The sequence below is a fragment of the Acanthopagrus latus genome, chromosome 20, assembly GCF_904848185.1.
Source record: "Acanthopagrus latus isolate v.2019 chromosome 20, fAcaLat1.1, whole genome shotgun sequence".
NCBI lineage: Eukaryota > Metazoa > Chordata > Actinopteri > Spariformes > Sparidae > Acanthopagrus > Acanthopagrus latus.
Window position 1 is genome coordinate 15557352 of NC_051058.1, and position 23265 is coordinate 15580616.

The 23265-nt window shown below is 40.3% G+C and overlaps 4 protein-coding genes across 6 annotated transcripts in view; 3 read left to right on the forward strand and 1 right to left on the reverse strand.

The window, feature by feature from the left end:
- The window catches only part of pald1a (phosphatase domain containing paladin 1a), a 56915-nt gene extending 52410 nt beyond the window's left edge, over nt 1-4505 (reverse strand). Inside the window, exon 1 of one of the 2 annotated variants that reach the window (XM_037082050.1) lies at nt 4022-4505. The gene's annotated coding sequence lies outside the window, so the exon portion shown is untranslated. Of the gene's footprint in view, nt 1-236; nt 391-4021 lie in introns of those variants that run through there. The other variant, XM_037082053.1, reaches the window with a different exon arrangement.
- Nucleotides 4506-6478: 1973 nt separating this feature from the next.
- ndr2 (nodal-related 2) lies at nt 6479-11041 on the forward strand. Its single transcript, XM_037081656.1, has 3 exons — nt 6479-6752; nt 8845-9614; nt 10435-11041. The coding sequence occupies exons 1-3, from the start codon at nt 6479-6481 to the stop codon at nt 10585-10587; spliced, it is 1197 nt and encodes a 398-aa protein (XP_036937551.1). The 3' UTR covers nt 10588-11041.
- A 1576-nt stretch (nt 11042-12617) lies between these two features.
- lrrc20 (leucine rich repeat containing 20) lies at nt 12618-15302 on the forward strand. 2 transcript variants are annotated; one of them, XM_037080325.1, is made up of 6 exons: nt 12618-12931; nt 13099-13137; nt 13900-13988; nt 14223-14372; nt 14485-14652; nt 14744-15302. In XM_037080325.1, the coding sequence occupies exons 3-6, from the start codon at nt 13919-13921 to the stop codon at nt 14878-14880; spliced, it is 525 nt and encodes a 174-aa protein (XP_036936220.1). In that variant the 5' UTR covers nt 12618-12931; nt 13099-13137; nt 13900-13918; the 3' UTR covers nt 14881-15302. The 2 variants fall into 2 exon arrangements, with proteins under 2 accessions (XP_036936220.1, XP_036936219.1); XM_037080324.1 differs by lacking the exon at nt 13099-13137 and having other exon boundaries at nt 12619-12931.
- Nucleotides 15303-17823: 2521 nt separating this feature from the next.
- On the forward strand, nt 17824-23144 carry ppa1a (inorganic pyrophosphatase 1a). Its single transcript, XM_037081558.1, has 11 exons — nt 17824-17981; nt 18204-18268; nt 19233-19286; nt 19906-20025; nt 20113-20199; nt 20292-20418; nt 20505-20632; nt 21223-21308; nt 21612-21681; nt 22622-22661; nt 22758-23144. The coding sequence occupies exons 1-11, from the start codon at nt 17921-17923 to the stop codon at nt 22784-22786; spliced, it is 867 nt and encodes a 288-aa protein (XP_036937453.1). The 5' UTR covers nt 17824-17920; the 3' UTR covers nt 22787-23144.
- The last annotated feature ends 121 nt before the right edge of the window (nt 23145-23265 follow it).

Here is a 23265-nt window from a genome sequence, read left to right on the forward strand (position 1 = left end):
TGTCAAAGACAGAAATTAAACGGTCGCTTATCAAGCCAATCAAGCCGTTCGCCCCTTCGCCGACGTGATGTAGACTGGCAATCAGTAATGACATCACATAAGCCTAATTCGCTACGATGCTGTAATCACTCTGCTCATTAGTGGTTAACACATGCCATGCTGAAAGACAAACAAGGCTTTACAGCTGGGCAAATACTTTGATTTAAGCTTCAGCTGCGAGGGGATGTGTGCTCTACCTCTTGTGGTCGTAACCCTGAGGTCAGGCCATCTCGAGTGTCCCATTTCATGCCGCAGGGCTGCACGAAGCAGGAACAAAGCTGACAGAATACCTGACTATCGAGCACGACTCCATCAAGCCCTGTCTTCTGAGCAGCCGCCTGTGAGAAAAAAAAAATTCCCTCACAGGAGCATGTCGCAAGACGATGTCTAATTCAGGCTTATTTGCAAAAATAAAAAAAGTGGCGAGCAGGATTTCGAGATATGGACGTAAAAATCTGCTGCTGCCACACCTGTTCCTTCCTTCCTGCAGCAGCGCGGGCTGAGACTCTGATGTTTTTTCGCAAACACAATGTGAAACGAGACCCCTCCCAGAGGCTTTCGAGAAAAAAAAAAAAAAATCCTCAGGACAGGAATGAATCAATCAAGAGAGCGAGCAATCGTGAATCAGAGCCGAATATCAAGGAGCGAAGCAGCTGTCCACTAACAGCTACGCAATGTGATAAAGTACATTTACTCAAGTACATTATAAATTTTGGGTACTATTTTCTGTTACATTATATTTCCACTCCTCTACAGTTCGGAGACAAATATTGTACTTTTACTCCATTACATTTAGGCAATAACTTTAATTACAAGTTACTTGTAATTTATTAGCTACTGCTGCATCAGAGCCAAAATAGTGCATGTATATATCTATAGAATACATTCATTGCAAGAAAATTACTTTTGGTACTTCAGCACAGAGACTTTTACTCAAGTATTACTCGTATGAATCACTTTCACTTCGACCAAAGTAACATTTCAACACCCTATCTTTACTTTTACTCATGTATGACTATGGGGTACATTTTACATCACTGTCTAGTAGAGGTAGGGCTGCACCACTGATGATTAATATGTTGCTTATTTTCTCATTAATCATTAAAATCAAAGTTGTTAGGTCTATAAAATATCAGAAAATGGTGAAAAGAACATCAAAATGACCTCCTCAAATGTCCACAACCCAAAGGTATCCAGTTGACTGTTGTGAAGGAGTGAAGAAACTAGAAAATATTCACATTTGAGAAGCTTTAACATACAGACACTTCTGACTTTTTTGATATAAGAGATTATCAAAATAGTTGACAACTGATTTAAAAGTTGACTGATTAATCTCTGCCGTTCTACTAGTAGTCGTCACTGAAAGATACAGAATTTAAGAAGGGAAATAAAGCACCAAAAAAGCTGCTGAATGACACGTTCGGTTTCTCTGACAGGTTCATTTCCGTCGATTTGAAGTGCGCGGATGTTCTCTGACAGACTAAAGAAAAAACTTCCTCTCTGTTAAATGTTCCACAATGGAAAAAGAAGTGCATCCAGCTAACATCACCTGTCTTGTCCAAACACTTTCTCAGCTCTGGTGTCTGTCTGAAGCCAGAGACAGCAGAGGAAAATATTACACCTGAGGCAAAGTTCATCTCCCAGGAGTGTGGAGACATTATTGGAAAGTCATTGTTTTTCCTTTCGCGCTATATTAGAAACAAACGACAGCAAGATCAGCCAAAGGGGCTGCGTTTTTAAGAGATATTAAATATTCTTGAGTTCTTTAATGTACTCCGGTGATCAAATATGACATCTTGTGGTAAAAATAATCCACTGCACTGAGGCGTGTACACAGGATCTCCCGTCACTGAGACGCAGATGTTCACCATCTTATGACAACCTTATCAAACAGGTGCTTGTACGATAACTGGGAACAATGTTACGGATACGAGGGTGTAAGGAAAGAGGGGGTTGTTCAGTGTACAGATTGTTAAGCCTCCTGAATAATGATTTGGGGCTACATGAATAAAAATGACTTGACTACACAATTTTAAAGGCTGCACCAAGTGAAATCAAAGCAAAAAGACTCAAATTCAGAAAGAAAAGCAAGTACTTCAGGACCCATGTTTTGAGTTCCTACAACTCCTACATAGTTCATAATAAAGCAACATTTCACAAGTTAAGCCTGGGAGGAGCAGTGATTCTGATCTCTTATCAGGAACAAACAGCTCAATCATTTCTGATCCAGGTGTCCATTGATGGAGGAGTTTCACGCTCGCGCGCTTGATTAATTGGGATGTCCGGCAGGTTTGATCTGCGCCCCGGCTTGTCGGGAGGCAGTTTCAGTCGGACTTCTACCCCCCCGAGGACGTAGAGGTAAAGTGATATGAGCGATATGAGGAGACTGATCCCAGCTGCACGGGTTAAAAATTTTTAAAAAAGGGGCCGGGACTGGAAATCATCAAAGAACAACATCATGTGCTTTGTCTTAACTGCCCCTGTGCACGCAATTAACATTACACCTAATGGGAAGAATGAACTTGTCTCCGTACGTTACATGAAGGCTGATCATGAGTGCAGGCCGTTCTGAGTATGAACAGATTGAGTGTTTTATGTTTTAATAAAAGGTATTTGTATTTCTTTTATACATACATGTTGGCTGTAACATTGTAGAACTCAGCATGCAAGTTCATTTTGGGGATTTTTGGGAACAACATGTGCGACAAAAGAAGTTTAAGCCTCCGTTAACTAGCTTTTCAGAGCTTTCTATCCCATCTCTCAGTCTTCTGTAGTGAGGAGGCGAGTGAGCAGATCTTTAAATTGAAATGATTTTGTGTTCAGTACAGACGAATCTTACAGTAAATGAAAAGCACATTTAAGCCAGTGAACTGCTTGCAGAGTTGGGCACAAATTTTCTACCCAAGCACCAAAATGTGACTTTGATAATGTCGTACATCAGTGGTTTCCACACGCAAAGGGTAATGAGGTGCACTTGTATTCATATCTCTACAACACGTGTTATCTAATCACTGTGTACATGTTCAAATGATCTATTGAATCCAAATAAAGTTTGCCAGACAGGTTTTTCCTCAAAGACTTCTCAGGATAGAATTAGCCTCCGTGTTGGGAAATTAAAGTTTTGTAGAAGTTTTGTAAAAGAAATTCAAACTAGGACATCTGTGGCAATAATGCAAAAAGAAATACACATTTTTTTCCATAACTGAAATTGTTCTCAGAGTAAAACGAAGCCCTGAGACTCACTAGTTTGAAGCTAGAAAGGTGGCAGGGTCCGCCACATAGAAAACAAAGTTAAAAACAGCCTGAGGAGGTGTTTTGTTTACTTAGTCATGTTAACAAAGAGTGTTTGTTTTATCTGGCTCTTCTTATTAAAACTGTCCTCCCAAAAGACTACATACTGCACCTTTAATGCGTTCAAAGCACTGATATAAACCTGCTAAATTACAAACTCATTTGTTTCTTGTCTTGCAGTTGTGTTGAGCACAAACACACACATTGTATTGTTTGGATGCGCTGTAGGTTTCATGCAAGTGTCTCACAACAGGCTGTAAATGAGAAATAAAAGCACAACTTCACTTTTTTATCTCAGCGTGTTGAATTTGCTGGTTTAGCTGATAATGAGCACAATCTGCAGGACAGTTGGTCAGATGCACAATACACTGCAGGCATGGAGAGAGTGTGTGTGTGTGTGTGTGTGTGTGTGTGTGTGTGTGTGTGTGTGTGTGTGTGTGTGTGTGTGTCGGGGGGGTTGCCAAGCACATGTGTGCCCCATCAAGCTCACAAATAACCTCGCATCATGATAAAAAAACAAAAAAACAAAACAAAACCCTTTTCCCTCGGCTGCAAATATCCACAACGCGACGATCAATCCGAAGATGCTGTGTTTTCAGAGCGTTACCGTCCAAACAAACGACTGTGAACTTTGTCGCCCAGTCCGCCAGTGTCTCGTCCAACAGCAGCCGTAAACTTTAAAGCTACTCACCATTTCAGCACACGGCGGGTGAAGAAACCATGATTTCAGGACGATACGAACATGTTCCTTCACAGCTCGGCTCCGTGTCCTCTGCTGGCTGTGCGAGCTGAGGAGGGTGTGCGCCGCTTTCTCTTCACAGCGCCGGAGAAAACGTCCATTGATATATATATATATTAAGCTCCTTTCTCGGGAAATTTACGAGGAAAAGGATTTCGCTATGTGGATGAAGACGGGAGAGCGCATGCGCAGTCTGCGGTCATCCTCGGATGCGCTGCGCTGGTTTCTCTAGTTATTCTCATCTTAACCTGAACTAAAAGTCTCTTTATTCAGCTGTGTGACACTGTGGGTCCCAATTATCAATTATCCAACACTTTAAACTTCACAGCATTATAAGAATATTCGTATCAAATACCAAATAATGCCATAAAAGTGTGGTAAAGTTGCTTTAATGTCAATAAATTGTCCATAAGAAGCTACAAAAGCCTGTGTGAAGAGTGTATGCAGTGTTGTAAAATGTACCCACAAGTCCTACTTGACTAAAAGTAAAGATTTATTCTGGCAAAAATGAAAAAAATCAAATATTACTTAAGTAAAAGTCTTAAAGTAGGCCAATCTGATGTTTGATGTAAATGTAAAGGCAGAATATACACAGCAATGGATGTAACTGAGTACATTTACTCAAGTACTCTATTTAAAGACACTTCATTTGAGTATTTACATGTTCTGTTACTTTTTACTTCTACTTTACATCTTTGGGACAAGTGTCTGACCCTCTCTACTAACTACATCCTTCTATGATAACTTTAGTTTCTAATTACTTTGCAGATTACATGCTGCATCAGAGCCACATTTATATGTTGTTGTTTTTTTTTATCTTAGCCGGAATCAGATTTTTTTTTAAAAATAACACACACATTGATTTTGATTGTTAGCAAAATGCTGAATATCGGATCCAATACTTGTCCAGGCTGATAATCAGTCAACATATATATATATATATATATATATATATATATATATATATATATATATATATATATATATATACATATATATATATATATATATATATATGTAAATATATAAATAATGCCCAAAGCAACCTTCAGCCTTCAAAGTAACTAGTTACTAAAGTCATTACATAAATGTAGTTGAGTAAAAAGTACAATATTGGCCTCCTTAATGTAGCTAAGTGGAAGTTTAATGTAGCTTAAAAAGGGGAATACTCAAAAAATTACTTAAAATTTAACTTAAGTAGGCTACTGTATTTGAGTAATTGTACGCATGTAATCAGTGGGTGTATGCACATTACAAGGGACTTTTAGGGGATTTGAAATATCATAAACGAGAAGAGATGTCGTGATTTGGCTCTGATGCCGAATGCAGCCTTCCATGTTACTAGTAACTAAAGTCATTACATAAGTGTAGTTGAGTAAAAAGTACAATGCTGGTCTCTAAAATGTAGCTGAGTGGAAGTTCAAAGTCTCTAAAAATGGGGAATATTCAAGTACTTCAAATCTGAACCGCTGAGGCGGCTGTAACTGAGTAAATGTACTTAGTTACATGTGATCACTGGGTGTATGCACATTATCAATGAACCTTAGTGGGATTAAAATGTGAAAAAGAGAGATAAGATCTGTGAGTGGAAGTTTAAAGTATTAACAAAAGGGGGGATTACTCAAATAAAGCACAAGTACTTCCAAATTGAACTTACTGTACTTGAGTAAATGTGCTTGGTTACATCCAGCTGTGTGTGCACATTATAGGAGGAGAACCTTGGGAAAATGAATTATGATGAAGAGATAAGGTGACTGTTTCCTGTTTCTACATGTCTGAGCTGGATGCAGAGTTTTTATTGACCTCATGTGGTGTCCTGGTGCTCCTCTCCTTATCTCGGATTGCATCTTCTTTTTTTTAATCTCAGTATCCTTGTGCAAAGCCCTGAATGCAAACAAAGCCCCACAGCAGATGTTTTAGAAATAGAAGATGAACTGCACAGGAGGGCCCCAGTTCATCTTCTATTTTTAAAACATCTGTGTTTGCACAAAAGTCATGTGCAGCCCTGACAGTAAGAAACATTTGGTGGGTGATTCCTGCGTCAGCCCTGTGGGTTTGTGCGTAAAAGCTTGTGATGTTGGGAAAGCCTAACAATTAGTGTAAGACAAATAGCTGAAGCAATTAATCCAAGGATGGGAGGGAGGAGGTGGGGGGGTGTAGGGGTGGTGGAAGAGGGGGAAAAAAAGCGCTCCTTGTAAACACGCACCCAGGCGCCCTCATTACCACCTGAATGGATGATGAGCTGTCAGGTAACAAGTCTTGAGGACGCATGTCAATTTCCTTTAATGTTCTCGGCTACTTGTTAAACATGAAAGAGGGGGGGAAGGTGGTGGTGGTGGTGGTGGGTGGGTGAGAGTATATAAGACACCCCTAATCTCCCTCCTGGAAGAGGAATTTTGTCATTTAAACATGCGCACATTGGGACTGCTGGCCGTCGCGCTGCACGCATCCCTGCTCGCCCCGCTGCAGGCGCAGGGGCCCCACAAGACCGCCGCCAGAGACGGAGCGCACACGAGGTCCCTGCAGCGGTTCTCCCTGCTGGACCGATCCTCGTCGTACCACCTGCCGACCTACATGATGCACCTCTACAGGAACTTCAGGGCGAACTTCTCCAGGCCTTTGGATACTATGGAGCGGGACGCGGCGCGCCAGGCGGACACGGTGAAGAGCGTGGTTGCCAAAGGTGAGATTTGGCGTAAAAAGGGAGACATTTCTTTCTATTATTTTTATTTTTATTCAGATGTTTCCTCTGTCTTTTTTTATATATATATATAAAAAGCCTCTGAAATGTTGAGTCGACCTGTCAAAACCGCTGCCCCAGACGGAATCCACATCCCCATCTCTAAGGGGGGGGGGCGGGGGGCGAGTAACCATTGCAGGGATCAGCGTGTGAAAAGGACCCAGGGATTTTTTTTTTTTCTGTCTAATTCTCAAAGCAAACCTCCTTTTTTTTCTTTTATCCCTTTTCTTAAATACCTGATGTTGATTAGATACCTCGCCAGACGTCCTACCCCCCCCCCCCCCTCCTCCCTCACACTCCCCCCTCCCTCCTTTTTACAAATCTCTTGTTAGTTCAAATCAACAACTTCCCTCAGTTCTTTCCTTCACACTTGGCTTGATTAGATTAGAGCTCTGGATTTAATGGCACAAGCAGCCACGCAGAGAGAGAGAAAACGAACAGCCCTCCCTGCTGATGGTGCTGCTGGAGCTGGAGCCCATTCCACATCGCTGCTAGGTGTCAGAGTTATTACCTATTTGTTTGACTGAGGATATGCAGAAGCCAGCAGATTCGGGCCCCGGGGACGTGTTAAATGATTGGTTTCGGGGTCCCTCGGGTGTTTGCTTTTGAGTGGATTAATAGGTTTGCACTTTTGATCAACGGTCTGCACTTAATAGGCCAATGCGCTGGACAATGCAGAGGCCGAAATGTTTAAGATGCTTTAATCCTTTAAATTAATTTGAGCCACACCTGTTCATTGAATCACAATGAGCACATGTCGTCCCACTGGAACAATGACTGGATTATTTATGTATATATATTTTTTTTTAATACGTCTGTGATTAATACGAGCATTAATCACGAGGTCAGAGTGGGAATTGCATTTTTTGCATTTACTATTGTTTCCTGCAGCCGACTTTGCAAAACAAAAGAGGTGGTAAGCCTTACAAATAACATAAACCTTGATACTAATTACCCCCAAAAAACTGTAATTAATATACACACATATAGGATATTGAATAAGTTGTCACTCTGCAGACTGTTTTAAGATTTGATATGACAACCTGATATTGTTTCTGGGGTAAAATAGACAATTTACTGATAATTTCCATGGAGAAATGGCTTTAGGGGTAAACAAACAAAGAGATGGTACAATTGCAAAGTGGTAAGTAAAAATTGTTTATGTGCATTAGCCCTTCACTGCAGACCCGCTCTGGATCAATTTCAATCAGTTCAATACACAGGAATATGCTCTATAATACATAATAAAGATATAGATTCTATTGCAATACCACCATGTATTTAATACTGTATATGTTTATCACAGTATAGAGATAGTATGGGTTACATGACATTGTTTATGTGTTGTGACAAACCACATTTTAAATTTAATTGTGAGACACACAGGGTCAAAGTGCTGCAACATATCAATGCAAACATTTTGTACATTGAAATCACCCACAATGGTGATATTATACAACCTGGGATATTAAAAAGCTCTCTTGAAATGAACAGAAATGGAAATATTTCTCCTGGTTGACAGAAATATGTTTTTTTGTAGCATATTACTCAATCCCACCATCTTTCAAGGAGTGTAATTTACATGTTTACATGTATAAATCTCAGTATAGACAGACAATGTTCAATCAAGCTTCATGTTAAGGTCCTTTTATTAAGCGTTTGTCGATAGGTGACCCTAAAAGTCTCGTAACTTTCGATCCAGCAGCTGCGAGAAAGCATAGGTAACTATAAATTAAATCTAAGAAAGTGATATAAATGATAACATGCATATATTATGAGGGCCACTAAGATCCCTCAATACCTGTTAACTAACATTTATCATGACGTGACAGTTTTCATAACAGAACATGTTGGCTCTCACATTTTCTCTCTACAACAGGTGGATTTTGTTTCTTTTGAAAAGCTCACTGTGTGTCTTGTCATATCAGCTACTCACATGTTTGACATGTATCCTGATTTTTAGCATAATGTCTGCTAATGATAAGCTGTCCGACTCATTGTGTTTTGCTAAATCTCCCTCTTGTCGCTACATCAGGTTTGGCATACAGACACAGGCGCTGGATTGCGACCTTTGACCTCTACGCCCTGCTGGCTGACAAACGGATCCAGGCAGCGGAGCTGAGGATCAGGCTTCCTCGGACACGGAGTGCTTCCAACATCACCGTGGAGGTCTATCACCAGCAGTGCCATACGCACAAGAGCTGCCAGGAACAGCAGCTGGTGGGGCTGCTCACTGAATCATCGCTGGTCACCTCATCGCTGAGCTGGAAAGTGTTCAACATGACGACCCCTCTGTTGAGCTGGCTCCGGCAAAAATCGACGGCGAGGAATCGACACAAAAGAGTGTCAAGAAGGAGGAAAGTGGTAAAGACAAAGAGGGGCCTGTCGCTTCCTGATCAGCCTGTCTATGTGGCGAGAAGAGAGCAGGACGCGAGCGACCGGGCCTTGCTGGTCGTCTTCTCACACACCGGCTCTGACGAGAACTCCAAAGCCAGAGCGAGCTTACTCCACACAGCTGAACAATCCAAGTTCTTGTCCCCCGCCGAAATCAAAAAGGCCCGCTGGCCCAAGAAGCGCAGGAGCAAGCGGGGCCAGCGAGAACAAACAGTGAGAGGCCTGCAGGCGCCCAAGAGAGGGAGTGAAAAATCTCTCTGCCGCAGAGTCGACCTGCATGTGGACTTTAATCAAATTGGCTGGGGGTCCTGGATCGTCTTTCCTAAAAGATATAATGCCTACCGCTGTGAGGGTTCCTGCCCCGGTCCCCTGGGGGAAGACCTAAATCCAACAAATCACGCGTACATGCAGGTGAGTGGTGTAGATGATCTATACGTCTGTATATTGATGATGCTGTTACTGGAATATTAAGTTTCTTAGATAATATGTTAGACACAGTAGGTTCACATCAGTGTGTGCTGCTTGTTTTGGCACTTTTTCTTCCTTTTAGGACACAAAATGTTGAATAATGGACACACAAATAAACATCCTTCGGATGACTACGGCACAGAGTGTTGCAGGGATGGCGTACAGGCTAACCCAGAAGTTAACTACACCCTAGTTCCCTCGACAAAAAGCCTGTTGGATTTTTTCAGTTCAGGGTTTTGGATTATTGACTTTTAGATGAGGGAACTGAAAGTGCAAAAATAATAATTTATTTCTGGGTTTAGGACTGGGTTTTGCTGTTTGGAATGTCAAATTTACAGTAACTCATACAGTAATTGAATGCAGCATAATGGTTGACAGTCAAGGAAGAACAAAATAAACCTTCAACAAAAGATCTGCAATAGTATCTGTATCTGTATAGTAGAATATCTTTTTGACTGTTGATCAAATAAAACAACCAGTTTGAGTTCATCACCTCGGGTTTTGTGAAATTAAAGATTTATTTAAATGCTTCTTAGAAAAAAGGATTAACTAAGAATAAAAAAGCAGATTAATCGACGCTGGAAACATCAGTGGGTGCAGCCACATAAAAGAGATTAGCTGCTTACCCAAAAACGACTGGCACAAAGCCCAGTAACTGAACTGAGACCAAGCATTTCTCTATCTTCACCTACATGAAGTGAGAGGTTACAAACTGGACTTATTGATCTAAATCCTCTGCTCTGTTTTTTTCTTTCTTTACCAGAGTTTACTGAAACATTACCACCCCGACCGAGTGGCGGCGCCCTGCTGCGCCCCGACCAAAATGAGCCCGCTGAGCATGCTGTACTATGAGAGCGGGGAGATGCTCCTCCGACATCACGAGGACATGATCGTGGACGAGTGTGGCTGCCAGTGACGACGACGGCCGCCTCGAAGCCACCGTGACCCTGAAGCTTCTAAAAAAAAACAAACCAAAACACTTAGCCAGACGAGGAAAAAAAAATAAAAAAGCTCTTCGATATTTGTCAGTGTGCACTGTGAGATTGTAGCTGATCCGTGTGCAGAGACGGGATTGTAATCCGTGATGCGAGCTTTGGCTTTGTAAGGAGGACGTTGTCATTTTTTTAAAAAGATGTGCTGAAATACAACGACAGCATCCAGCCGATTCCAGCTGTTTGCAGTTGTCACATCGTCTGATGTACGACTTTATTTCCCCCCTTATCGATTTCATCAATGTGAACATGAAGTGGCGATGTTGTTAAATATTCCAGCACTGTTTTTTTTTAATTGTACGCCGCCATTTGTGTAACTGTGAATTAATGTATATTTATTGTAAATATTAAAAAGAATTGTATTTATGTGCATTTTTACACATTAGTTGTGTGTTTTGTTACGTTTTATTACGTGAATCCTAGTTTTTCTGGCTTGTGAACATGACGATCGTCTGTTGTTTGATCAGATATTTCCTGAGTATTTAATTTAAGCAGCTCTTGTCGGGCTGTGAGAAAACAATGGAAACACAACTCCCTTGCACACACGTCCACAAAACACAATGCATGGGACAACGCAGATCGCTGGCATGTTTACCTGCGTAATACAAAAGTACGGACGCCCCAAAAAACAGGTGGACTTTTCTAGTTTTAGAGCATTTCAGTCATCCAGCAGGGAGTTGTAGCCAAATCCCCCCACCACCACCACCACACAATCAAAACGAAGCATAACAGTAGAGGGCATATCCAGCAAATACTGTAAACTGACAGTTAGTTTTAACAATGGTCAACTAAGTTCCATTCTTCTGAAGCTGCAGAGCCCATTGTATTCAAATCCTTTTGAAAATACACTGACTAACCAGGAATCTGCCAGAGTCATGACCATGACACTGGTCAAACTGGGAGTAGTTGAGCGGCACTCAGAGGTAAGGCAACATTTAACTTTCTCAGGTGATTATTTATATGGAAAAAAGTCTAAATTTAAAATATATTTAAGTTAGGGCTGGGCAATATATCGATATTATACTGTTACTGTGATATGTATCATTTTAGATTTATGAATATCATTATATTGTGATATGGCATAACTGCCTTGGCTGCCACAGTAAATTATGTGATTTTATGAACTTAGTCATTACATCCACATTATAGATTATTAGGCTATTTATATAAAATCTCATACTGTTAATATTTTGCCAAAACTACAGTAACATTTGAAATTGTCACCCAGATCTAGCGTTTATAAACTGCTTTTGAGGATAGTTTGATATGTCAATATCGATATATCGTGTATCGCAGTACAGCCTAACATTTAGCAATATGGTTTTAAGGCTGAAATTTAAGCTAAAACGAAAAAGAAAACAGTTCGCCCCTTCGTAGGCTATCCTTCATATTTTTTAAAGAACTGGCTTCAGCAAAAGATATTCTGATTAAATGTTAAAATATCAAAAAGCAGGATTCACATTTACAATTTTGATTGTGGGGACAAAATGAACAAGGTTTTAACATTAATCAAATATTGACCAAATTGAATTATTCATTTAGTAATAATTAGCATTACATGTGTGTAGTTTTGGGGGAGAAATGTTGACAAGAGGAAAAAAATCTTCATTGACGTTAAGTTTTATTCTGAAACACAAGTGGGTGTTTTATTTTTATTTTTTTGACAAACTAAATAAACAAACTCTAACTGAATACACAAACTAACCTGAAAGGACAACACGATTGCATAATGTTTTATTTTGTTCAGATGTGGCGGACCCTGCCACCTATCCTTTAAACAATGTTCTGGGGACCTTATTTTCCTCTGAGAACAGCTAGTTTATTCATAGATGGGTAAAACATATCTCTGACTGTGTTTCACTACCTTATTAACATTTTAAATATCAAAATTCAGATTGTCGTCTCCAAAACTACACAGTGCCCCTTTAATTCGAGTTCACGTCGTCTGCACCTTGACAGCGCAGCACTGACACTCCTGAGTCAGTTGGTTGTAGCTCTTTGCTAGTAGCCTAGTTAGCATGTGCCTTAGTTACCAATAGTGGCTGAGCAACGACGATTTTAACAAACTGTGTTTAACGTGACTATCTGAGGTTTTACTAGTGGGTCTTGAGTAATGACTAGCGACACAGCCAGGTGAAACTGTCCCCCCCCGTGGCTAAAAATACACACTCACCAAATTTGACTGTGGTTGAGCCGCTGCTGCTAACGTTAGCTAACTGACAGCTGCCCGGCTCAGTAACAGTAGCCGTTAGCTAGCTTCTAGTTTGGGTAAGTGGCTTCTAATCGTAATCGTTAAATTAAGCATTAAAGTTAATAATGGCTCAACAGGCTGCGTTTGAATGAGAGAACTGGTGTCTCTAGCATGCCTGAAGCTTGTCTTATATTGAGATATATTGCTCTTCTGTGTCTAACATTTAGTCTGTGTCATTACACAGTCTTACTCGGCCTAACTAACACAGACAGATATACAGCAGGTAAAAAAGTATTTTCATGTTTGAGAGACGTTCTGAGTTTACTCTATTACATGTCTGTCTGTATAAGCTGACAGATGTACATGTTTCATTCATTTCTTTAACTTGTATTGAAGTGCAACAGACAGGCAAAGTAATATTTACTAAAGTAAGAGTATCAAAATCACAATAATAATTGATTTACCCCTAGTAAATATACTGATACAAGTAAAAGTCCTGCATCCGAAATACTTTAAGTGCCAAAGCTACTCAATATGTGTAACACTCTATGATCACCAAAACATTTTTAGTTTCATTTTATCAGCTCTAGTTTTATGTGTCACCCTTCAAAATGAGTGCTGATACTTTGCTTTTGAGATGATGGTGTGTGATGTAGCATGAAAAAAAAAACAAAAAAAAAACTATTGACTGGGTATTTGACTTGTTTGTTATTGTCAACCCCCGCGACCCTGCAGAGGATTAAGCGGCGTACATATATAATGTACAGATAATGGATGGATGGATGGATGTTATTGTCAACAGCATCCTATTACATCCTCTCACAGCTAGGTGAACAGAACCAGTGTTAAATGGACCAACATGACCAAACAAACATAGAAAAATAAGCCAATAGAAACTCAGATCCGCAATGGTGTTAACTGCATGTAGCTGCACATTTTAGTAATATAATCTCATTGTTAGTTACTGTACCTGTGGTTCTGCTGTTATACATTTGATGTAAAAATAAAAGTATGTGTAAGTGTGATGTTGTATAACTTCCTTTAGGACCAGTGACCACAGAAAAATGGCGGAGGCAGTCGCAAATGTGGCCCGGAGGATTAATGCCACCGTCGAGGACGGGAAGGACAGTTTGGGTGAGACTCCCCTTACAAATCTTTCCCCTTATCTCCCACTCACTCTATCTGCTGTTTCCCAGCATGTCAATGAAGGGCCCTGATTTAATATTCTGGTTGATGCTGTTTCAGTTCTTGCCCAGCAGGTGGTGACAGAGGCTTAAATAACCACAACTTTGAATCCTTATTATCCATAATGGCTCCTGTTACATTAATGCATACTCATTTGATAATAATGTTCCTTCTCCTTTGCAGATCTGTCCAACTGCAATCTCATATCCTTCCCGGATGGTGTGTTCAAGGTCCTGAGGAGTGTCTCGGAGAACATCCGTGTTGTCACATTGGCCGACAACGAGATGAAGGCCCTTTCCAGCAAGTTCTTCTCAACCTTCACTCAGCTGAGAGGTAGTAAATAATACGTGTAATTTGCGGACTCGATCTTGAAACAAACATTGTTTTGATATATGCTGTTTATCTGACTAATGTTGTGACTCCTCGATTTACTCCTGTCATGCAGAACTGGACCTGCGAGGCAATGTCCTCACCAAGCTGCCCGACACTGTGGCAGAAATGGAGCATCTGACCTGCATCAATCTGGCTAATAACAGCTTCTCCATCTTCCCTGATAAGCTGACCGAAATAGCCACACTGGAGAGGATTAACCTGGAGGGAAATAGCATCACCGGTAATTATAATATATTTAGGCAAAGGGATTTATATTCTTGCATGGCTTGATTTGAGCTCACAATTACTACTTATTCTTATTTTTCCAATAGATATTCCAGTAGAGAAGCTGTCTGCGATGCCTGCACTGAAGTGGATAAACGTGAAGTCGAACCCTCTGGACTCAAACACTCTGTCTGCTCTGCAATCTCCACACAATTTTGACATAGTGTCCAGCGCAGATTCCTAAAAACAAGTCACCCGGTGACCCACCTATAGACTGCATGCTGTGTGCCTTTTTGGTTGGATGCTTCCGTGTGCCTGGGGAACAAGGAAACATAATACTTGAATATATTGAACAGATCATGATATCAAATTAGGTTTACAAGAGGTGTGGTGATGGCATTCTCCTTGATTGAGCTTACAAATGATGTTTGGAGATGCAATCAATCCGTCTTTAAGCGCCATTTTTCGCCAGTGCCAGTGTTTCTCGTGTTAGTTGAGGCATTTATAAGGGCTTATTTATTACTTTTGTTAGTATAAAAAAGGTTTTTAAATTAAAAAGTATGCATTGGATGCTATGGCAGTCTTCTGTCATGACTTTTGGTTTTCAGAAATGTATCCTGGTCTTTTTCATTTTCATGAATAAATGATTATTCAGGGTGTCTGCAGGTTCATAACTTAAAATGTTTTACATCTGATAAATATTCATCCTTAAGAGTAATTATGTTTGAAGCAATCTTTTTCTAATGACATCACAAATCTTTAAACCTTGAACCTAGCACTGCGTTTTTACTTGATACTTGCACATAACCTGTTGGCAAAATGTAAATTAGCTTAACTCACTGTAATAATCACATTCCTACTTCAAAATCTACCTCTGCACAGGACAAAATACACAATATACCACATACCTTTATACTTACCTGCAATGCTGGAATAAGAAAAAGGTAAACGTCTTGAATTTAGTTTAAAATGATCTTGAAAATGTCTTTAGGTTTAAAAGTGTGATACCCATAAACACCCTGTTATTGTTGATACTATAAAAACATGATAGAATAGTCAAAAACATTTGATAATATCTTGTTTTGTCTGAGCAACCGTCCAGAACCTTGGACCTGTTTCCAGTAGCAGAAAACAGAAACTACTCACAGTTGAGAAGCTTAAATCAGAAAATGTCTGGTACTCTGGGAAACAATTAACTGGATTTTAAATACTGGGTGGTTAATTATTTCAGCCCTTGTTTTATAGTAAAGTCACTAAGGTCCATTTTCACAATCTCTGAATACAACCATGGCTGTACAGTATAGAACGGGGTGAATTGGGAGACAGATCTGTAACAGAGGCTGCAGAGACTCTTCCACAGTACAACCATTCACAGTAATTTGCTCGGGCTTTTCAAGAATTCTTTAAATAGCATCACTGCTGAGTATAGAACAACCATAAGCTGATGTTTGGATGCACTGTCGGGTAAAGTTGTGGCATATCGGAGTTCGACCAAGAGAATTATTTTGCAAAGTGTCGGGTTTACAGCATCATGACTCCTCTGGCTGTGACCTTTAATTCTGCACCATGCTGCCCTCTTCCTCACTACGTATTGATTATATACAGTAGAGGGAAGCTTTTATTCCTTGTGTGCAGTTGTAGATATCTGGCTCTGTGTGGGCAACCAGTGTTTTAATTATGTTGACAGCTTGAGGCATATTTCTGGTTTAAGTCGCACAAATACGTCACAATTTCTCCAAATGATCAGCTCCATGTTTGTCATTTAAGTGGGTAACCATTCAAGCATCAATTTCGCCATTGTTGCATTTCAGTCAATTATTAGATAACCTGGCAATGTCATCAGTTAGTTCTAAGTAAATACACCATAGAATTTTAGAAAAATGTGCAAAAGCATAGAAAATGGTATGGACAATTAATAACTACCTACAATGATGTACTGTAGCTCTGGTAAATGTAACATTAAAACTACAGCTTGCTTTAATGATGTCATAACTGAATCAGCTACTATATTAATTAATTGTTCGCATTTGTACAAAGTGCAGAATCACCATGCAGCACAGTCCTAAAACTAAAACTAAAAAGGGCACATGCAGTAGGACAAAACATAGATTAACCAATAAAATAGTTAAAATAAGCTACACTGTGTCACTTTATTTGAAATGATTTCTTTCAATGCAGTTATCCACTTTAACATAGATAACTTTAAACACTGAAAGCTGAAGCTTTTGGTTACTTGGTCACACTATTATTCTCCATTTGTAACATGGGAAGGGCCATAAAATGCCAAACTTGACCCTGACAATACAATCAATGGATCTGAGACATAAAAGTCACTTATTTTAGTAGTAGCAGTATTTTCATCGTGTCATCACACATAAAACAGTTAGTACAAACAGTATAGACATGATAAACAAAGTATGCGGTCTGTGTTTATACGCCTTCACACTTAACCTTAAAAAACCTTTATTTTGGAAATCAAAAGTGGATTACTCAATTTTAGATTCAGATTTTTTGCTTACAGACACCTCTCAGATCATATTTGCACTCCTTCATTAAAAGCAACCTTTGTGCACAGTCTGGGTTTGACTTTGATTTTGCTCTGAACATTATTTTACCAGAAAACATTACATTTCCTAACCTCTGTGGATTTAGAATCAGTGGGTTTTCTGGGTGCATAACAATCTCTCCTGTTAACAATGCTCAGAAATAATGTTTCTAAAAATAGGGCCCTATAAGTATGTTATCAAATAGCTAGAGTGAAACTCAAGTGGCAAGAAGTCACGACACCGGCACGCCACATAATCCGTCTCGCTAATTGGCTTACAGCTAACACCAGACGGCTCCATCTGTTTTTGTCTGAAAAGAGCTCTCCGGAGCCTCAGCTTACAGCAGGGAGATGGAAAACAAATCACTTCACACGCTAAGAAGGTACTCGAAACTTCACATTAAACCCTATGGAGAGGTGGCAATCAGAAAAATCAGCTGTTGTTTGCTGTTCTGATCATCTCTCTCAGGTTTTATTTACACTTGGTGGCAACAGACGCCAATCATGTAACCATGCATGAAGCCCAGCATGGCTCTGTCATCTGGCTGCCACACTCTCCACACAGCAGGGGCCTATTGTCACATGCAGGAAGCTGTCAAGCTCTCTAACCCCCTCGGCTTAAAGCAGTGCGCATGCCCACTGCCTCTGCCTCGATGACTGCCTGTCAGTCAGGAGCCTCTTAGTGATCCTGGATCAGTGCTCGGACCGACAGAGGGAGAGTCTGACAGCAGCGACGGACATGAGCTTCAGCGTCGAGGAGAGGGGCAGGCCCAACACGCAGGACTACAGGGTGTTTTTCAGTAAGCACAGCCACTCTGATGGTAGTTTGTGTGTGTTAGTGTGGGGATGTTCCCTCTTTTGGATTGTGCATAGTGTGACAGTTGCTTCATTTACTTCCTATGTAGCAACACCTACTGTAATAACTGAAGTGAGGACCAGTGATCCTGGAGCCTCATGAATAGATCTTCTCATAGAGTTGAATTTTATCCGTGCTAAAAAAAATGCATTTCTTTTTCGCGTAGAAAACTCTGCAGGCAAGTACGTCTCCCCTTTCCACGACATCCCCGTCTACGCAAATGAAGCAGAGGTGAGCTCAGTGTGTCACAGATCATACTGCAGACTGTTTAGAGTCCAATAAAGCTATTTGCACCTCTATAGGTCAAACACTTGTTGCTGGGGACGTGCTGTATAGATCAAAATACTTCTTCTTGTCAGTCTCATTGCTGTAAACCCAACGTTTGTAATAATACAAGTAGTAGAAGATTGCAAGGTGCTTGCCCAGTGAAACAAAATACTGTGAAGGTAAGATAAAGGCAATTAAAACAGATACAAAGCAAATACACAACACCAAAATAGAAAATGACATACATAAAAACCAGCAAAACAACAAGAGAAACACATGTAAAAACCTGCCTAAACCAATCTGCTGCCTTTCAGATATAATAATGCCTTCATATAAATGAGTTTTTAAATATAAATATGTACATGCATGAATTGTAGTTTCAAAAGTATTAACTCTGCCCTCCAGGTGACCGAAATGAGTTGACCATATTGAGAAAATCAATAATTTGAACTTTATTTCCTGCCTGTTGTTAGCCAGAGTCTACACTGTGGGGCCAATTGTCAGTTTGTCTGCAGCAGTGAACAGATGCTGTTCCATGTACCACCTGGGGGCCACAGTCAGTGTGCTACCTTCACTGACTGATGTGACTTTACTCAGCACTACAACACTGAAACAACTACAACTACAAAGTGTGGAGAGGGAAAAAAAAGGTTCATCACAGGTTCAGGAGGCCACTGTTTGCCCGACATAGGTCGTATGTAAAAAAACATTGTTTGTGCTAAAATGAAATGCTCCGTAACCTCAATTTTACAGTGTTATACTGGCACACTTGCTTACACATCCCAATTACTAAAGTTTAAGCTATGTCTGCCTATAATCGCTGTCATCCATTTTAGGAAGACGAGTATAATATGAATGTATCTAACAACAAGAACATAAATGTATCCTTGGTGTAACAAAATTGCATTAACTGCTGAGCATGTTGCAGAATATCTTTCACGCCGTTGTGGAGGTTCCAAGATGGACAAATGCAAAGATGGAGGTACGTTTTCATATCTGTTTTCTATATTCATTTATGACATCAGTGGCACGTTCTGTCCTCACACTCTCGGTGTATGTGAATTATGATGTCCACCTTTCAATGAAAGCATGAAATTTGGGATACTTACACAGTTTTGGGGCCTTGGACATTTTTTATGTTCGCACAGATATGACCGTGGCAACTTAGCTTTCAAAAGATTTTATTCTACTCTTCACTCTCCTCCACTGTGGACTTCAAGAAGGCTTTTTTTTTGCTTTTGCATTTGCATTTGCGACGTCCCTGGCATCCTGTCTTGCAGCCAACTTAAGAGCTCAAGGGATGACTGGCTTACCTGTGGAAGAGCCGACTACAGTGTCCTCAAATCAAAGGCATGCTGATGCCACCTCAAGTGCTTGTCCGCAACAGTGTCCTCATTGGCACACTAACCTTTCACAACCTTTGTTTGGCTAAATCTGCAACATTTGTTTTCCTTTTTCTTTGAAACCAATAAAGTTTCATGGTTTTATTAAAAAGTGAAGAAATTACTAGATGCATTTTTTCCAGTCCACGTAGTGGGTCAGTGCCACCCTCCGTTTTTAGCCAGTTGCTGTAACTTGTGTTTTGACGGTCTGTTTCTCAGATCGCCACCAAAGATCCTCTCAACCCGCTGAAACAAGACCTGAAGAAGGGGAATCTCCGTTACGTAGCGAACGTGTTTCCTCACAAAGGCTACATCTGGAATTATGGAGCTATTCCACAGGCAAGTCCTGCTCCAACAATTATCAGGTAATAGGAAACCGGATTGCCTTTTCCTGCTCTAGCTAACATGTTCTGTCTCTTCTCACAGACATGGGAGGACCCCCACCACAAGGACAGCGACACAGGATGCTGCGGCGACAATGATCCTATTGATATATGTGATATTGGAAATAAGGTGATGGAACGTCCCCGAGGAGGAGCTTTGAAGAGACAGATTTGATTGAACTGTTTGCAGCTTTTTTTCTAATCTGTGCCTTTGATTCTCAGGTGTGCTCTCGAGGAGAAATAATCAAAGTGAAGGTGTTGGGAACTCTGGCTCTGATCGATGAGGGGGAAACAGACTGGAAGGTCATTGTGATCAATACAGAAGACCCTGAAGCTGCCGACTTTAATGGTACAGATAACCTGCGGTGGAGTCTGCTGGAAAACTTGGACAAATTATTCTGAATTTCAGAGTTCTTCTTTGTTGTTGGTGTGCAGATATTGATGATGTCAGACGACTTAAGCCTGGATACCTGGAGGCGACTTTTGATTGGTTCAAACGGTATAAAGTCCCGGATGGGAAGCCTGAAAACCAGTTTGCTTTCAACGGAGAGTTCAAGGACAGGGTAATCTTTTTAATCTCGTATCTAAAGTATTTGTGTTCTGTATTAAAGATTACTGATATATGACTGTTTTTATATCTATTTCTGAAGAGTTCTATGAGATTGATGCGCATCTGACAAATTAGAACATAATACAACTTTTTTTGAGGGATAATGAGATAAAAAAAATTCCTTAGATTGCTTATTTTTGTCTGTTAAAGGTGCAATATGTAAGCTTTGACCACCTGTTGAATCCATACACCAAACCAACAGGAGGCAGTATGTCACCAGAGTAACCGCTAACTGCTGCATTATCTGGTTAGCTCAGTTAGCCGTGCAGCTAGGATTGGCAGCTCGGAGCAGCATTGATGTTGAGCCTTGGACCGTGACAGTGACCGTGACAGGCCTTGGCTAGCTAGTTAGCATGCTAGCTTCGGTAAATATCTTTGCGACAACACAAACTGTTAATTCTTTACATTCTGTTGATAAGTTTGGTAAATTGTTTCTGTGTTTTTAACTACAGATCTTACATATTGCACCTTTCAGCATATTTATTTTTTTCAAAAGCCTATAGTAAGAAAAAAAGGTAGTATTTACATATGTGTGTCTTGCAGGACTTTGCCATTAAAACAATCAAGAGCACCCACGAGTTCTGGAAGGCACTGATTTCTAAGAAGACTGACGCTGGGGAGTTAAACTGGTGAGTCCAATTTAGTACATGAGACGAATGCTTTTAATGTTATTTCCCGCTGTAACATCCTTGAGATAATTATCAGGCACTGAGTGTGAATCCGCTTTGCTAATGGACTGTTAAATAACCTTCTTACCTCACTTGAAGTAAAGACACTCTGAATATATGCCTTTTTTTATAGCTCCCCTTAAATGTTTTTTTTTCTTGATTAAGATTACAGGTTCTTGTCAAAGAGGAGCTTATAGGGAGAGAATGTTGTTTTAAGGCTGAAGTTGTTTCTTTTTTTCCCTTCCCCTCTCCTTCTTCACTCAGTATGAACACCAGTGTGTCAGACAGTCCGTTCTGCTGCTCAGCCGGGGATGCAGAGACTGTTGTCAAGTCTGTAAGTCTGTTTTATTTTGAAATTCAGCGATTTAAAAGACCATCCGTAAAAAGGGAGAGTACACCCCGACATCGAAAATCCATATTTTGCCTCTTAACTGTAGTGCTATTCATCCCTCTTGACTGTTTTGTTGTGAGCTGCCAAGTTTTGGAGATATCGTCTGTGGAGAGATCTCCCTCCTCTCGAATATAATAACACTAGATGGCACTTGAAAAAACCTCAACAGCAATGTCTCTTTCCAGGAATCATGACCCGGTTACTCAAAATAATCCTCAGACCTTGTTGAGAGCAGTTCCATGCAGGAACTATTTTCTTTCTTGCAAACCACATCCACTCACCATATCCCTGTGTAGATGGAATCATTCTCCTACTGGATGAAAAGCTTCATCCACAGGATGTAAACGGCAATGGTGTCTTTCTTGGCTAAGCTTTAATGTTAGCCAGTTGAGTGGACTGATTTTGCATTCATGTGCTCCTCGGATCGTCCCAAACTGCTCACAACAAGACTTATGGGTTATCTTGATTAACTGGGTCATGATTTCTAAAAAGAGACATTGCTGTGGTGCTTTGATCACCAGAAGCCATCTGGTTCCAAAACTCTGCAATTCAATAAAAAATCTAGTCGGTGGATGAATAGCACTACAGGTAGGAGAAAAAAATGTGTATCTTTAGATTTTGAGGGGACCTTTCCCTTTAAGGAGACTTGAAATGATTAGCATACCGTTGTTGGTTTCTTTCCTTTCACTTCATCACAATTATTTGGCAACACAAGGAAAAAATGGAAACCTGCATCTCATGGCTTTCACAGCATAGCAAAGAAATCCGCCAACATTCAACACCTTCAACACAATTTCTCCATCGCATCCATCTGTAGTATCGAAGCTGCACCGTTATTCCTCCACTGCGTTTGTTTAACGGATGATTTTGTTGACTCTTACAGGCCAGTGCTTTTGGAGCTGAAGAACCTATTCCGAGTTCAGGTGAGCGTCTGTAGATTTATTTGGTTTATTAAAGCTGCAATATGGTTGGTTCTCCATGGAAATCACATATTTCTTTATTTTTGTATTTTCTTTCAGTTGACAAATGGTTCTATTATGAAAAGTAAGGAGGGAATCCCAGGGCAGAAACCTTCACTCCTCCCAGCACTTCTGTCTTTCTTCACCTGATTTAGGTCACATTTCTTTTGCTTCTATTATAGGTTGCTGATATTTAGTCCTATGGTTCCTCATGTAGAGTCATTTCATTCATCTTCTGATCTTTACATTTGCCTAATGCTGTGTGATTTTAAATTGTTGTTGTTTCTGCAATCACTTTGTTGAAGCTAATGTGGTTTCAAATAAAGAATGAAGCCTGCTTCTTTTATTTTCACTTCTTCTTGGATGTCTGATGCTGTTGTTGTCAAAACTGCCCGCCAGTAATTTCAAGCTTGACAGAACATTATAATAAACCACCGTAAAGCCCGAGGTTGTGTACAGTATTCATTACATCACCACTATCACATGTTGTCATTATCACATAGACTTGAGGCTTGCAGTGTGGATCTATAGTGGATGGTGGTGTCCTGGAGGGGATAGACAGACAGAG

What these genes read in the sequence shown, in the direction of transcription:
- lrrc20 (XM_037080325.1), top strand. Translation starts at nt 13,919, where the DNA reads ATGGCGGAGGCAGTCGCAAATGTGGCCCGGAGGATTAATGCCACCGTC. An exon ending in AACCTTCACTCAGCTGAGAG is followed by an intron (nt 14,373 to 14,484) that starts GTAGTAAATAAT and finishes CCTGTCATGCAG; the next exon opens with AACTGGACCTGCGAGGCAAT. An exon ending in GGAGGGAAATAGCATCACCG is followed by an intron (nt 14,653 to 14,743) that starts GTAATTATAATA and finishes TTTTTCCAATAG; the next exon opens with ATATTCCAGTAGAGAAGCTG.
- ndr2 (XM_037081656.1), top strand. Translation starts at nt 6,479, where the DNA reads ATGCGCACATTGGGACTGCTGGCCGTCGCGCTGCACGCATCCCTGCTC. An exon ending in GAAGAGCGTGGTTGCCAAAG is followed by an intron (nt 6,753 to 8,844) that starts GTGAGATTTGGC and finishes TCGCTACATCAG; the next exon opens with GTTTGGCATACAGACACAGG. An exon ending in CAAATCACGCGTACATGCAG is followed by an intron (nt 9,615 to 10,434) that starts GTGAGTGGTGTA and finishes TTTCTTTACCAG; the next exon opens with AGTTTACTGAAACATTACCA.
- ppa1a (XM_037081558.1), top strand. Translation starts at nt 17,921, where the DNA reads ATGAGCTTCAGCGTCGAGGAGAGGGGCAGGCCCAACACGCAGGACTAC. An exon ending in TGAAGCTGCCGACTTTAATG is followed by an intron (nt 20,419 to 20,504) that starts GTACAGATAACC and finishes GTTGGTGTGCAG; the next exon opens with ATATTGATGATGTCAGACGA. An exon ending in AGAACCTATTCCGAGTTCAG is followed by an intron (nt 22,662 to 22,757) that starts GTGAGCGTCTGT and finishes ATTTTCTTTCAG; the next exon opens with TTGACAAATGGTTCTATTAT.